Below are 13,244 nucleotides of genomic sequence, written 5' to 3' on the forward strand. Positions count from 1 at the left end.
TGTAATCGGCACGAGAAATAATCACGTTCAGCGCAACAAATTTATCACGGAATATGTTTAGCTTATAAACATAGATATCCCAGCCCACACCACAGGAATGCTCTATTTCTTTTGTTTTTCCTTATGCGAGGACTTAACATGACAGCACATAATAAGTTCAACAACAATTTACGCACCAACCACTCTGCATTGTTTATGTACTACGGCGGCACCTAATGAAACACATAATTAGTTACTCCGCAACTTTATTTTCTACTTTTACTTCCCATCAGAGAGCGAAACAGCAAGAGATAGCGAAATTACACACCTGGGAATCTTCGGGCCGAATATTCTTGACGTACTTGCTCACATAGCTGAGGATAAGAGGAGTCACGTACGACTCTATTTTGAACATGACTCCTCACAGGCGTTCCTTGCTCTGCAAGAAAGCAATCGCACATCAGGCCGAACAAAACAATCGAACTACGACCACCCCCGTCAGGCCCTTGCGGTCAACTTCAGACATCGCGCTCCGGACATCAGATACGTTTCCAGCTCGCGACAAACCCAAACAAGGGAGCGAGTCGCCGCGGCTGATGATAGTGGTTATTTACACGTAGACGCGCGCACAGACGCTCACCTGCGATGACGTTTCGCTACGGTCTTTTTCTATAACGGTCCATGGTTCCGCAGACCACAGGCTAGCGACGGTTGCGCTGAAGGTCGACGCAAACAGGTGATCGCGCGACGCTGGCCCGCTGCTTTCACGAAGGGCAGCTACCAATTGCCCCTGTGTGCCAGCGCAGCTGATTGACGCTTGTGGATCAAGTTTGTCATGGGCGCCGCCATATTGAATCATGGTTGCTGCTGTTACTCTTTTTTTCCGCCGAGAGACAGATTATTCGTACTGTGATAAGCACTGCTCATGTTCTATGCGCGTTGGTTGAGCGCACATACCGCTGCACATGATTATAATGCCCTGTAGTCAGCCACCTAGTGTAACTGGACTATCATTTGGGCCTTCTTGCGTAGATTTTGTGGGCCACACAACACATTCAAAAGCTCAGAGGTCATTTTTGAGTGAACAGTTTAGTTTGTGGGGTTTAACGTCCCAAAGCTACTAAGGCTATGAGAGACGCCGTAGTTGAGGGCTCCAGAAATTTCCAACACCTGGGGTTCTTTTACGTGCTATCACACAGTACACGGGCCTCAATAATTTCTCGTCCAGAGAAATTCAACCGCCGCGGCCGGGATCGAAACCGTGTCAATCGGGTCAGCAGCCAAGTACCATAACCACTGAGCCACTGCGGAGTGAACAGATACAGCAGTTAGAGAGGAAAAACAGTCTTCCTTAAAGACGAAAGCCTTGAGTGCGAGCAGCGCCTTACAGCACAGGCTCACTTGATAACTTCTGAAAGCACTGGCCATTTGAAGGGTACTTTGTTGTGTCAAGTTGCCGTACAGCTCACCTTGAACTTTCCTGTGGATGGTAGTGTATTCATGTGTTGAAAAAACAATGGCGCATACACAATGAGCAACTTTTATTTCATGCTCTTGACGGTGGTGAAAGAGAGTTCCTTTTTATATTATAGAGATTGTGACATTCTCAGTGTCATGATAAATAAACGCATGACATGAAAACAAAGGGCATTTAATATCGCACAGAGTGGCAACGTAAGTACATTTATGACGCAAACATACGTCATTGAGAGGGGGTAAAAGTTAAATACAATGTGTACAAGCATTGTCATTCAGTCTTTCTGCACCAAGTAAAAACGTCGAATCTCTCTGAGAAGCGAGTGAGCACACACAATGACAACGATTGGACACAATATCACTGCAGATGGTCTGCTGATAAAACAGTTCCAAAACACTCGTGGTTTCACACCAGTCCAGTCCAACTTTTCTCGGTGCTGAAAAGTGCACGAAAACGCACACACCACACACTTGCTCTTTTTCTTTGGATCACTTCAGGTGAGCCCGCTCTCAGGATAACATTTTGCCGAACTGTTGTAGATGGTAGATGCTATTTGACAACCTAGACAGGAAAAAAAAAAAGACCTCAGTATACCAGCAGGAACAGTTAACATTTGCACAAATAACAGCAACACTAGCAATTATCCTGTCAGTAAGAAAAGCAAGAAGTAGTACTGCTGTAAGAAACAATAAAGAAAGTGACATCACTGACCACAAAAGTAAGGCAGGTAAGTATGAATCGTGAAGCCAATTAAAAAAGGGTCTTTACCTTCCAAAAGCATTGAAGAGAGAGACAATCTCTGATCGAGTCAGATGAAACCTTGGATTCTCCGGAGGTAGACGCGATTTGTCAGTGAAGAGGATCTTCATAGCAGTTCCAAGACCCTGGACCTTCATGACGCAAGGGAAAAGCAAACATCAGTACACATCATAAAATAAATTGCACTATTCCAACTTTTGCTCCTTGGGTTCCAGAGCATTCGAGTGAACCCACCTGAAGCTTTCCCCAAAGTCTGCATTTGTCGCACCCTACACAGTCCATAATTCTTGAGATGTTCCTGAAGTGTGCCTTGAACTCCTCCTGAAACAGGAAAGGCATCATGCTTTTATGAGCTGACATGCTGCTTACTGCTGTTCAGCATATACAAACCAAGTAAAAGCCTTACACAATAGTGTCAACTGCACTCTGTACAGTGGTCATGGCTGTGCATGTACAGTAAAACCTCGTTGATAAATTTTTTTTTTTAATTGCGGGGGAAAACGTATGATCCAAACCGCCTATAATTCTGAGAAATGTAGTTCTGTTGAATGAGGTAAAAAAAAAAACATTTATTTACAATTTCCCTTTATAAAAATGTTGATTGGCATTTCTTGGCACAAGAGCTGAACAGATTCTATTCCAGTGCTCTCTGAGTTCAGTCCGCGTTCGCGCTGTCTTTAACGCGGAAAGAAATTCGTAACGCATACGCTCCGTCGTCGGCAACGACGAAAGTAACCAATATCTCGTCCTGGTCATTTTTGGATGTTTCTCCCCATTGCACCCAAGTGTTGTAGGAAAGCCACCGCGGCGGCTGATTGTCGCCGTGTTTTTGCTTTTCAAGCAGCGTTTCCCAGACCCGGAAAAAACTTCGCCTTGCCCTTATGCACCGCGAAGAAACTTCAGCGTTTCTCCTCCTCACATCGCGTCCTCGCAAAAACGGCCGTCGCGAATGCTAGCGCGCCGTTTTTATTCTATTGTTCTTGATAACGGTGCTTCGCCTCGTTGCATCTAGGCACTGCAGAAAAGCCACAATGGCGGGAGACCGCCGCAAAAAACATGCTGCGTGACCTCTCGTTCGGCCCACTTGTATGTTCGCGCAGGTGCGGTTGGTCAATAAACGTATCATAAGACCACAAATTATCTAAATTTTAAACGTAGTAGTACTCGGAAATCGTGTTTTCCGGGATTGTATGAACCGAGAAAAACATAGTGCAACTCAATGGGACATTTTTATTGTCCGCGACTTTGAGCATACGAAGCGGGAAATCCTATTCACCAGGAACGTATCAACGAAGGTTTAATGTATTTGACACATGCTTTTGAATAAATGTTCAGCGTTTAGCACTGCTTTGCATGTGAGATTTTGTTTTTATTCTCCAGTTTACTTACGTCCCTATACTACTAGTTGCATGATGCAGAATCAACAGGCTGCAATACCTACCTTTTGAAAAGTAATAATAACTGGGAAATGTGTGCCGAACATGTTTTACAAATACATATATGCAGCACACTTGCAGTACTTATGGGCATGAGTCTGGTGGAGGTCAAGCATACTAGCATGAAAAAGACAGGGACAAACGAGGAACACATAGTGTGTACAGTGGGCACTGCCATGTCACATCTCCCTCATTTGCCCTCATACTTTTCGTGCAGATACGTATGATCCTGCGATTATGCACACTCTATGTATCATAAGTGTTCTTAGTTTGTTCTCACCTTTTTCACAAACTTACATAAGAGAACCAACTGGTCCAGACTAGAGTATTAACTGATCTATTGGAGAGCTGCATCTAGAAGTATGCAGTGGACAAGAAATAGGTGACAGAAGTGCTCCAAATGCAAATATTCCACATCTCCGATCTCAGCCCACAAGTTTAGCGCACAACAGCATGAGGTAAAAAAGTAAACTGATGACTTCAGAAAGATGTCAAGCTTGGTTATGTAAGTGTAAATATTCACAGAATGGATAAAAACAACTTTGAAGAAGTCTATTAATTGAATCTATTCATTATCTGCTGCGCATGATATTTACAGCTAAGGGAAACAGCAGCAGACACCTGGAAAGCACCACAATGGAATACTTGCACAATCTGACCCTGGGATCACAAGTAAGCTATGTTCTAGTTAAATTTTCAATACGATATACCCAAAACCGAAGTGATAAAATCTAGCAAATGAAACTGAGTTACTTTTGTGGCTATTATCCAACTCAAACTTAAACCCTGACGACTTTCACACAATTTGAATAAATGCCTTATCTCCTCACTAAAGGACTAACAATGCTAAATAGCCCATTTGAAGAAGGAGTGGATACCACCACCCTCTTCTTAAACAAGGCCACAAGTGCTGACTGCACTAAGCTCTCACCTTAAGTTTGAGAGCATCTTTCTTCCCATTGAACATGGCGCTGTCATTGAAATGATGCGGAAAGTCCCTGCAAGAAAAAAAGAAAGAGTTTAGCCAAGATGCATTTGGTGACTTTGGTAACAAATATCAGAGAGCAAAGAGCGCAGACACCTGGAGAAAAGGTGACACACCTTCTTGGAGTAGCCAAATTTTTCAAACTGTTCTATGTTGCTGGCTTGAAGAAGCGGCACAAATTTACATCTCCAAACAAGCATGCAACAAAATTTAGGGGTAGTCAGTTGGACTGTCGCAGAGAAAATGCAAGAGCATTCTTCTTTCACTAGACAACTAATTCCAATTCTGAGTCTACTGTCTTTCACTCCCCAGTCTATTCTAATTCAGACTACGTAACTACGCAAAATGTGCCACTTAGTTAGATCATGGCGAGTCCTCATACCAATACCGCCGCAATGGTGCAATGGTTAAGAGATGCACCACTGCACTGGCAAGTCGCTGTTTCAAACACAGCTACCGGTGGGGCTTGCGACACCCAGCTTGCTCTTCCCGAGTAATGAGAGAAGGATCAGCTCCCGCAAGCCCCATTTTTGCATGGATAGCTCTATGGAAGCTATGGGAAGGTTGTCTATGGGAGGCTCTATAGGAGGCTGTCTATTTTGCACGTAGGTCTGCTGTTGACCAAGTCATTTAAATTTTGGTCATTTTCACTTCTGCAGAGCCTTTCCCACTTCCCTACAAGTGGAGAGGGGAAAGGGGAAACAGAAGGATTGGCAGGTGGCGAGAGAAAAATCCCCCTAAACACAACCTGGCAGGTAGAGACTTTAAACAGATGCCTCCACCGGACAGTTTTTGCCTCAATGGCACTCTAATGTTATTACATTAAAAAAAGCCTTGACCATCCATAGGATTTAAACAATGTCTTCGTGGTACAGGCGGATACAGAGGTACAGTTGTGAGAAATATACAAAGGAACAAATTTTTTAGCATTAATTTCTTGATTACTCCACATTTATGCGTGACAAGCAGTTTTTTTCTTTTTTCAAACTAGTTTTCCTCACAGCGTATATTACTATCCAGAAGTCATCCTCAAATTTTGTGCAGAAACAAACAGAAACTTTGCAATTTCGTGCAAAAAGTTTGTTACCTTTCGTACTGCTCACAACTGTACAAACCACCAAGCTGCTGACCCAGACCTCATGCTCTTAGCAGAGTAGTTCTACAAGCACCAAGCAGGAGTCATCGCAGCTTATGCACTGGTTGTAGAATGTTACAAAAGAGAGCAACCCGACGAGGAATAAAGTGGGTCCAATAGACATGGTAAATAAGGGATCTCGATGGGTGCCTTCCAAGACGTGCTACTGCTACTGTCTCACAAGGAGGACGATGGGGTGGCCAGATTTAGAAACAATGTCAACAAAAGCAGAAATAAGGATCAGAGGAACATTGGCTGATGACGTAAAGCATGCACACATAGCGAAGAAATTAACAAGCCGGTCTTCCTCACACTTCAAAATGCAGGATGAGTGATGAATTTTTCTGGGCGTGCTTTAAGCACCATGCAAGTGAATGGTGGACAATTGCATTTGTCATTCAATGATCTTAAACAAATTTGAAGGCATGTTAAACTTTGAATGCAAATTAAAAGCATTTAAATGCCAACTTAGGGAGCTATTGTTTGTTGTCAAATTAAGTATAGTCATAACTGAACACTGTTTTTCATGTTTTCCTGTCGTCTCATAAAAGAAACAAAACTCTGTATAACTCAAAATGACTTTATCAATTGCTTTTACCTTGCTTTTGTGTCGTTTCAAACCATATTATGAAGTTTCACTGACAATTTAAAAAGTGCGTTAGGTATTTTTGCGTGATTTTGTACAGCAGCTATCTGTGCTGATTTATTCATGTTATTTGTGTAACGTCCTATTATGTGTGACTTGTTGTTTGTGTGTGCAACAGTATATGCAATACGTTTATGTACAAGTGTCAAATGTTGCAATTTTTTTAATCTTTTGTGATTACAGCTGGCAGGCACAATTTATTCTTTTGTTTCTAAGATGCGTATTGTGTCTGTACCGCTGTGATCTGTGTAGGGTCAGAGGCCTCGTCAGGCACCATTAGCCTTTAGCTTCTGTCCCTGCATCAGGCTCTGTGTTTCGTCTGATGCTGAAATAAAGAAATAATCTCCGTGAACAGTCTTACGGTGCATGCTTTGGCAAAACACGGCTGGTGCCGTTGTGTTAACCCTTTGAAGGTTTTTGCCGTATATGTACGGCGGCGGTTTTCTGTCCCGGCGGTTTTCTTTGCCGTACGGGTACGGTTTCGATCTTCCGTTTGAAATTTTGCGCCAAAAGAACAATGCGTGCTCACTGGGGGGTGCTGCCACCTCTTAGGACTTACAAGAAGTGTTTGAATTTTGTGCTGCCCTCTTACGGAGATAAGCAGAACTTATGTCTAGCTTTAGCGCAGCGGCACAGACTGCGGCAACACCCCTTTTGTAGTTTTGGTTTCGCCGCGTGATCGCAACGGAGTCGCGCGAAATTTGAGTTTTCTTTTTGTCAGCACTATCTTGCAGGGGCTGCCGAAGTTGATTTCTATCTTTATTGGCGCTGCTCTTAGCTTGCTTATCACCGTTGCTCGCGAGGTATTCTCGCCCTCTGTGGCAACGCGCCTACGCGGTTTCGATTCCGCCGCGGGATCGCAACGGAGTCGCGCGAAACGTGTTTTCTCTTTGTGGGCGCTGTTTTGCAGAGGCGGCGAAAGTTGATTTCTATCTTTATTCGTGCTGCTCTTAGCTTGCTTATCACCGTTGCTATTCTATTCTATTGAACATTTTCCAGTTGTGAGTGATGCTGTCACCAAAGCACTGTTCCTAATTTTTTTTTTTACTATTTATTCTCAATTATATACATTTTGTAGATTCAAGATCCGCAATAAAGTAATTTGACCACCTGGGAAAGTTTTCTTCAAAATAATTCGACCCTCAAAGGGTTAAACACACTTTAGGCTAGCAGGAAGAAACCGACAAGCACCTTGCAGCATCCAGGAGCGCTCGCACAGCAGCGGGGACCGTCTCGTCCTCGGCGCTCGTGTAGAATGTCTCGTGGAGCAGGTAAGGGGCTGCCTTCGCCAGGGCGCCCAGTTCCAGGAGGTAGACGAAGTAGAGGTTCCGCAGCCACTGGGGTCCCTCACCCTTGGTCACCTTGGGGCTGAAGCGGCGCTCAAACTCAACAGCATTGGGACCCCACGATGGCTGGCCCAGAGGGTCACGGCTCAAGTGGTTGGCACACAGGTGCACGTTGATGCTGGCATGGAGACCCGAAATGGCGCGGTAAAAAGCCCGCTTCTCCAGGCACATGGCTGGAATGGGAGTCGGTGACACTCAAATCACACTGGCAGCCCACCTCATCAGTGCAACGATGCTAAAACATTTGTAAGAAGTTTCACTCCACATCACAGCATACTGCCACCATATTCGATGGCATAAGTGTCACCCTCTGTTGAACACTCTGGGAAGCAACGAGTTTTGAGCTGCTATTCCACATGACGCGGTTCGCCAGAAGAGGCTGCACGGCACCTGACAATAACAATCATGTGAATCAGAAACTTTGCTGAACACCAATTTGGATACCTCATTACAGGGGCACAATGCATGGCACTGATTGGCAGGGCAGCCAGGAACCACTACTTAGCAGTGGATAATCCTTAAGTTTTCACATACCACAGCGCTCTTCACAATCAGTGTTCTGTTGTGTACATGGGGTTGTTGTTACAGACCAATGCAACTGCCGTAACTGACAGTGAAGTGAGAGTGGCGCCATCTGGTGGAACTCAGTGAAGAGAGTTGTGTGCTGCCACACATGGCAAGAAAGTGGGCTTAACAACTGTGAATTTTAAATGCTTGCCAAATGCCAAACATCAAAAAAAGACCCTATGAACATCACATCACATGTCAAGGGCTGATAACACCTGTTTTCAGATGTGGCAGCCTTGTGTGCATCCTGTGTAGTTATGCAGTTGGGGGAGCTCTTGAGGTGAAAATGCCTCGTGTCCTGAGTTTAAACTTCACAGACTGTTGCCAGGTCAATTTCCTGTGGAATGAAAGCTGACAAGTTGTCACACATTCCCACTCCACAGGCTGTATTATCGTAGGCCAATATTGCACCGGTGATCATGTAATGTGATGCTACAAATCTGAGTGAGCAGTGTTGCTTGGATATTACACTTTTTACACTGATAGTCGGCTTCCCATAGTGTGTGAATTTTGATTTTGCGGTCACTTTTCTGATCCGATACTGCGTAGGCACATGGGGATGATCTTGGGCCAGGCCAGCATGGAGTGAATTTAAAGATGAAGCAGCGATTAAATCCAATTTTGTACGCCTCACATGAACTCTGGATGTTTTGTACATCACAGCTTCTGCGGCTGTTAGAACCAAAAAAACATGAGAGAAGAAATTGAATTACAAATTACTTATCCGGCACAGTTGAATTTCATGCGATTATTCATGTATGCTAATGTCTTATGCGCCACTGGAAACAAAAAAAAAAATTGAGCAACAAAAAATTTGGTGAACCTACATTTTCGAGAGCACAACAAAAGCCGAAGGCAGAAAAACGCAAGAGCCCAGTGAATAACTGTATAAGATCTAGAACTTCAATGAATACAGAAAGTATGTGGTTCTTAGACACATGCAAAAAAAAATTTTACGACTGTAGAAATTGTGGCTGTTTTTCCCATCATGTACTGGTTCCTGCACTAATGTAAATCTTATGTGGCAATAGTCATGCACGGCTTGCTGAATCACAAAAGTCTTTGCGCCGGGTTTGTGTAAACTAAGGCTTAGCTGTCTCGGATGGCACGAGAAAATGAAAAAAAAAAAGATAGCTTGTTGAGAAGAGCTTACCATTGAGGTTCTTAGAGGTTGTGTACGGACCGTAACCAACATTAGGCCTGAAAAACAAAATGAACGACATCACCACAACGAGTTTAAGGTCCACTCACATACGCTACTGGCAGCCTGCATTGTGATACCTGCATTTGCATGAATCACGGCTCGGCCGTAATCTTACCGGCAAACTTTTGCTGTGCACAGAAATGGGAAGAACAAAATTCAGACACGACCAAAACAAAGATTTGCTCGCAAGAGGAAATGCTTACACTGGTATGATCATTTCACTGTGTATAAAAGAAAAAAAAGAATATGTAGATATATGAAGGGAATGCTGTGCACTGTCACAGCAAAAATGCTATATAAATGCTTTGAGACTTCTTTTTTTCTTTTTTCATTTAAAGAGTTGTATAGTTGGCAGTATCTTACTTGAAGCAGTTCTCTTCGTAAATGCTTCTCCAAATTCTGTGCGCCGAAGCCCCGCGCATAACCAGTGTAACGTTCAGGGTTAAGACTCAAATCAACGTACTCCATGCTCGCAGATGACTCATCTGCAACATAGAGAGACCACAAGCCTGTCACATGGTTGCCACATCATACTTGGTTGAGTGACATAACGCGCCGAACAACTGATGACAAAAGCGCCTTCTAGTTTCTTTCTCAGCGCGGAAGAATACCCACTCCGAAAGTTTCATCCGAGAAAGTCCAATCAATTAGGTTACATTGCATGGAAGCAGAAATGAACCACATTACAAAAAAAAAGTGCATATCCAATGTCTAAAGTTCACGAATATGCAAGCTACGAAGAAAGTCTAGGAAGACTGCAGTGTCCACATCATTATCAGGCATCATGCTGAGGCCATAGGGTGAAGCTAGGTTTCCAAAGCTTCCGTGGCCCATGAACTTGTGATGCCGGATGATGCACAACAGCAAAAGTAACAAATTTCAGCCTACATTATGGACCACATTCACATCCCCATCACAATGAAGTATCAGACGTTTTCTGTTGCTTAGAATGTAGTTCAGTTCCTAAACAATGACAAACTACAGGACTGTTAGCCGAGGAGAAGACGCAGTTCAAGAATGAATAAGGGGTCTTCTACATTGGCTACTCGATAAGTCCAGTTCCAAGACTCAAGTTCAAGCTGCAGTAATATGAAGCCTTAATCTCCAAGTGTTATCAGCAGCTAAAAAGAAAGAAAAAAAAAGCTCAAGAAGGCTGGCAAGCAGAAGGCCATTCATTAAAGCAACTCAACATTCTGCACTGAGCACAGCCAAAGTAAGTGATGAAAAGGTCACAAAGTGTCACATAACTTATCTCCAATACGATAAGGCCCATAAGTAAATTGCACCCCCCCCGCCCCCCCCCCCCCCCCCCCAAAGTATGATAAGCTTTAAGAGCAATATTTAGCCAAGGCATGACAACTAAAATAAAAGTAACAAACAGCTGGCTCTCCATTAAACGACTTATGCACATCTTATTCTCCAAAAAGTACTCTTGCAAGAGATATCTTATGTAATCTTCTCCACCTCCAAAATCAAATGTATTCGTACGCAAACCTTTTATTCTTACCATCTATCTCGCAGAAGTTGTCCTGAGAATCATCGTGCTTTTTGCCACCTCTCAAACTCCTTGTAGACTCTCATCACTGTGTGCGAAAGAGAGATAAGCAATGCAGATATTACATGTCACCCACTTAGGCAATGTTGAGATAACGAGAAGTATCTGGGAGTGCCCCAACAAGCACCTCTTACTGATAAGTGCTTTCTCTTCTGACCTTACTGATTAACACTAGGAATGCTAACACTGAACGAATAAAGTGCTCAATAAATAAACTAAAACAGTGCTCACTCCTAGCCACAACCAGCTGTGCCAATAAGAAAATACAACTATTATATACAATATATTATATTCTATATTATATTATATGTTATACTAAGTATAATATATCGACGAAATATATGATATTATTAGTATGACAGAAAGCAAACGAAAACTTAACTGGCAAGAGGTTGAAGGACCGTAGAAGGTACATCAGATTGAAATTTTTCCATGAGATTTATTATTCAAAAACTGGCATAAACCGCGAACAATATATCCAGGCACCTCATTATATATCAAAGCGACTTGACCACTGCTTGACGGTCACGGAATTTTCTTGCAAGGGTGACGTCTTGCGTTATTCTTTTTTCTGTTAGAAATGTTCGGACTGGAACAGTTTGCCATCGAGCATTGTATGTATTACATCTAATGAAGCATTTTTCCATGCACTGCAATAATTGTTTTATACCTATAATGAAGTCTGTACCCCCTGCTGTAATGCCCTGCGGGGTGATGCAGGTAACTAATAAATAAATAAATAAATAAATTGCACGTTTCTGACTCTTGACACTACAACTAAAGAAGTGACAGGCAGTTCTTTGAAGCATACATACCTTATAGTGCTGTCAATAGAACCCAAACCATCGTGGTTCTCATCACAGGAGTCCTGGTCATTGGCCTCCTTGGAATACTGGAAGGAGTGTTACAATAGATAAAGTGCAAGACATATCTCAGAAAGGACAAAACATGAAATCTCGATCACAACCTGACAAAACATTTCAGAGAAAGCCACTGTACTGTGAAACACTTACAGTACAAGCCTGCACAATTCACAGAGCGAGTCCGTTATAGCAGACGCTCACACAGTGCATCACAGTGAGAGAACAGCAGAACCTCGTTCACGTGTTCCCAGTTTATATGCTCAAAACAGCGGGCAATAAAAAATGTGCCATAGAGAGACGCTTTATTTCTTCCGGTTAATACATTCCCCAGATAACAAATTTCCCAGCTACTAAGTCTCAAATTTCGTCAAATTCTGGCAGTCCTTGCAAGCAAAAAATGGTCTTTTTGCAAGCAACAAAAAATGGCCCAGAAATGGGTCTTCTGAAAATTGCATTTTTGAAATTTACCGATATTAACCTCCAAAAAATGTACCAATTTTCCCCTTCCGGAACCAGTATTTTGACCAAACTACTGAATTTGTATCATCGTGTGGGCTGATTTTGCACAGAACAGACAATAAAAACGGCAAGCAAATTTTTGGCCCTTGCGCTGTGTTCGTCACGTCGACATCTGCATTTAGGACAGATAGAGAGATGCAGACAACATGCACGGCACACCTTGAATGATGATATTTCGCTGTAAAATTACTAAAAAGGGCTAAATGAAAAAAAACTCCTTTGAACATTGCACTCTGTTACTCATTAGACCACGTAGCCATGATTTCAAAATGAATTTTATTGAGCCAATTTCTTTCATGACTAATTAAAATTGATTATCTTAGAGGCTAACTAATTATAGAAAAAGCAAATGCAATTTGAAATCAGCATAAAAGACTAAGCAAGGTGCTGGTTGGTTTGGTTTATGGGCTTGCATTTTCGTTAGGATTGGACCAAAAATAAGGAAAATAGGTCTAAGACCAGTAAGTCAAGCAAGGCATGAAAAAAACTAATATAACTGGTGATAAGTCATTTTTTGTCACTCCAGCTCTTGAAGCAGGCTGGACTAACCGTTGCAGTGATTAACAATACACACTAGAGATTACATCGCAGTTTTTTCGAACCTCATATGGCCTAACCAGAAACCAAAAGAGCATGAGAGAAGAAAATCAATTATAAATTATTTAGCGGCCCCATGGGGTGACCCATGTATACTAATGTGTAGCACAGAGAGAAACCACGCAAGCCGAAAATCTGGTGTTTGTATTCTTTTAAGCATGTGTGCGGCTTCAATG

At 42.7% G+C, this 13,244-nt stretch overlaps 2 protein-coding genes across 3 annotated transcripts in view; both read right to left on the reverse strand.

The window, feature by feature from the left end:
• Vps13B (vacuolar protein sorting 13B) overlaps window positions 1-814 on the reverse strand; it is an 83,908-nt gene extending 83,094 nt beyond the window's left edge. For both annotated transcript variants that reach the window (XM_089557953.1, XM_089557952.1), the window contains exons 1-2: window positions 620-814; window positions 308-418 (exon numbers count right to left, since the gene is read on the reverse strand). In XM_089557953.1, the coding sequence (XP_089414079.1) occupies window positions 308-394 (87 nt within the window). In that variant the 5' untranslated portion in view covers window positions 395-418; window positions 620-814. The remainder of the gene's footprint in view (window positions 1-307; window positions 419-619) is intronic.
• Window positions 815-1,505: 691 nt separating this feature from the next.
• Ero1L (endoplasmic reticulum oxidoreductin-1-like protein) overlaps window positions 1,506-13,244 on the reverse strand; it is a 19,994-nt gene continuing 8,255 nt past the window's right edge. Inside the window, 12 exon segments of the mRNA XM_089557511.1 lie at window positions 1,506-2,017; window positions 2,225-2,346; window positions 2,450-2,536; window positions 4,583-4,649; window positions 7,609-7,936; window positions 9,484-9,530; window positions 9,898-9,950; window positions 9,952-10,019; window positions 11,042-11,081; window positions 11,083-11,117; window positions 11,321-11,336; window positions 11,853-11,981. Of these exon segments, the coding sequence (XP_089413637.1) occupies window positions 1,966-2,017; window positions 2,225-2,346; window positions 2,450-2,536; window positions 4,583-4,649; window positions 7,609-7,936; window positions 9,484-9,530; window positions 9,898-9,950; window positions 9,952-10,019; window positions 11,042-11,081; window positions 11,083-11,117; window positions 11,321-11,336; window positions 11,853-11,981 (1,044 nt within the window). The 3' untranslated portion in view covers window positions 1,506-1,965.

This window comes from Amblyomma mixtum, chromosome 8, assembly GCF_055824585.1.
Source record: "Amblyomma mixtum isolate Tamu chromosome 8, ASM5582458v1, whole genome shotgun sequence".
NCBI lineage: Eukaryota > Metazoa > Arthropoda > Arachnida > Ixodida > Ixodidae > Amblyomma > Amblyomma mixtum.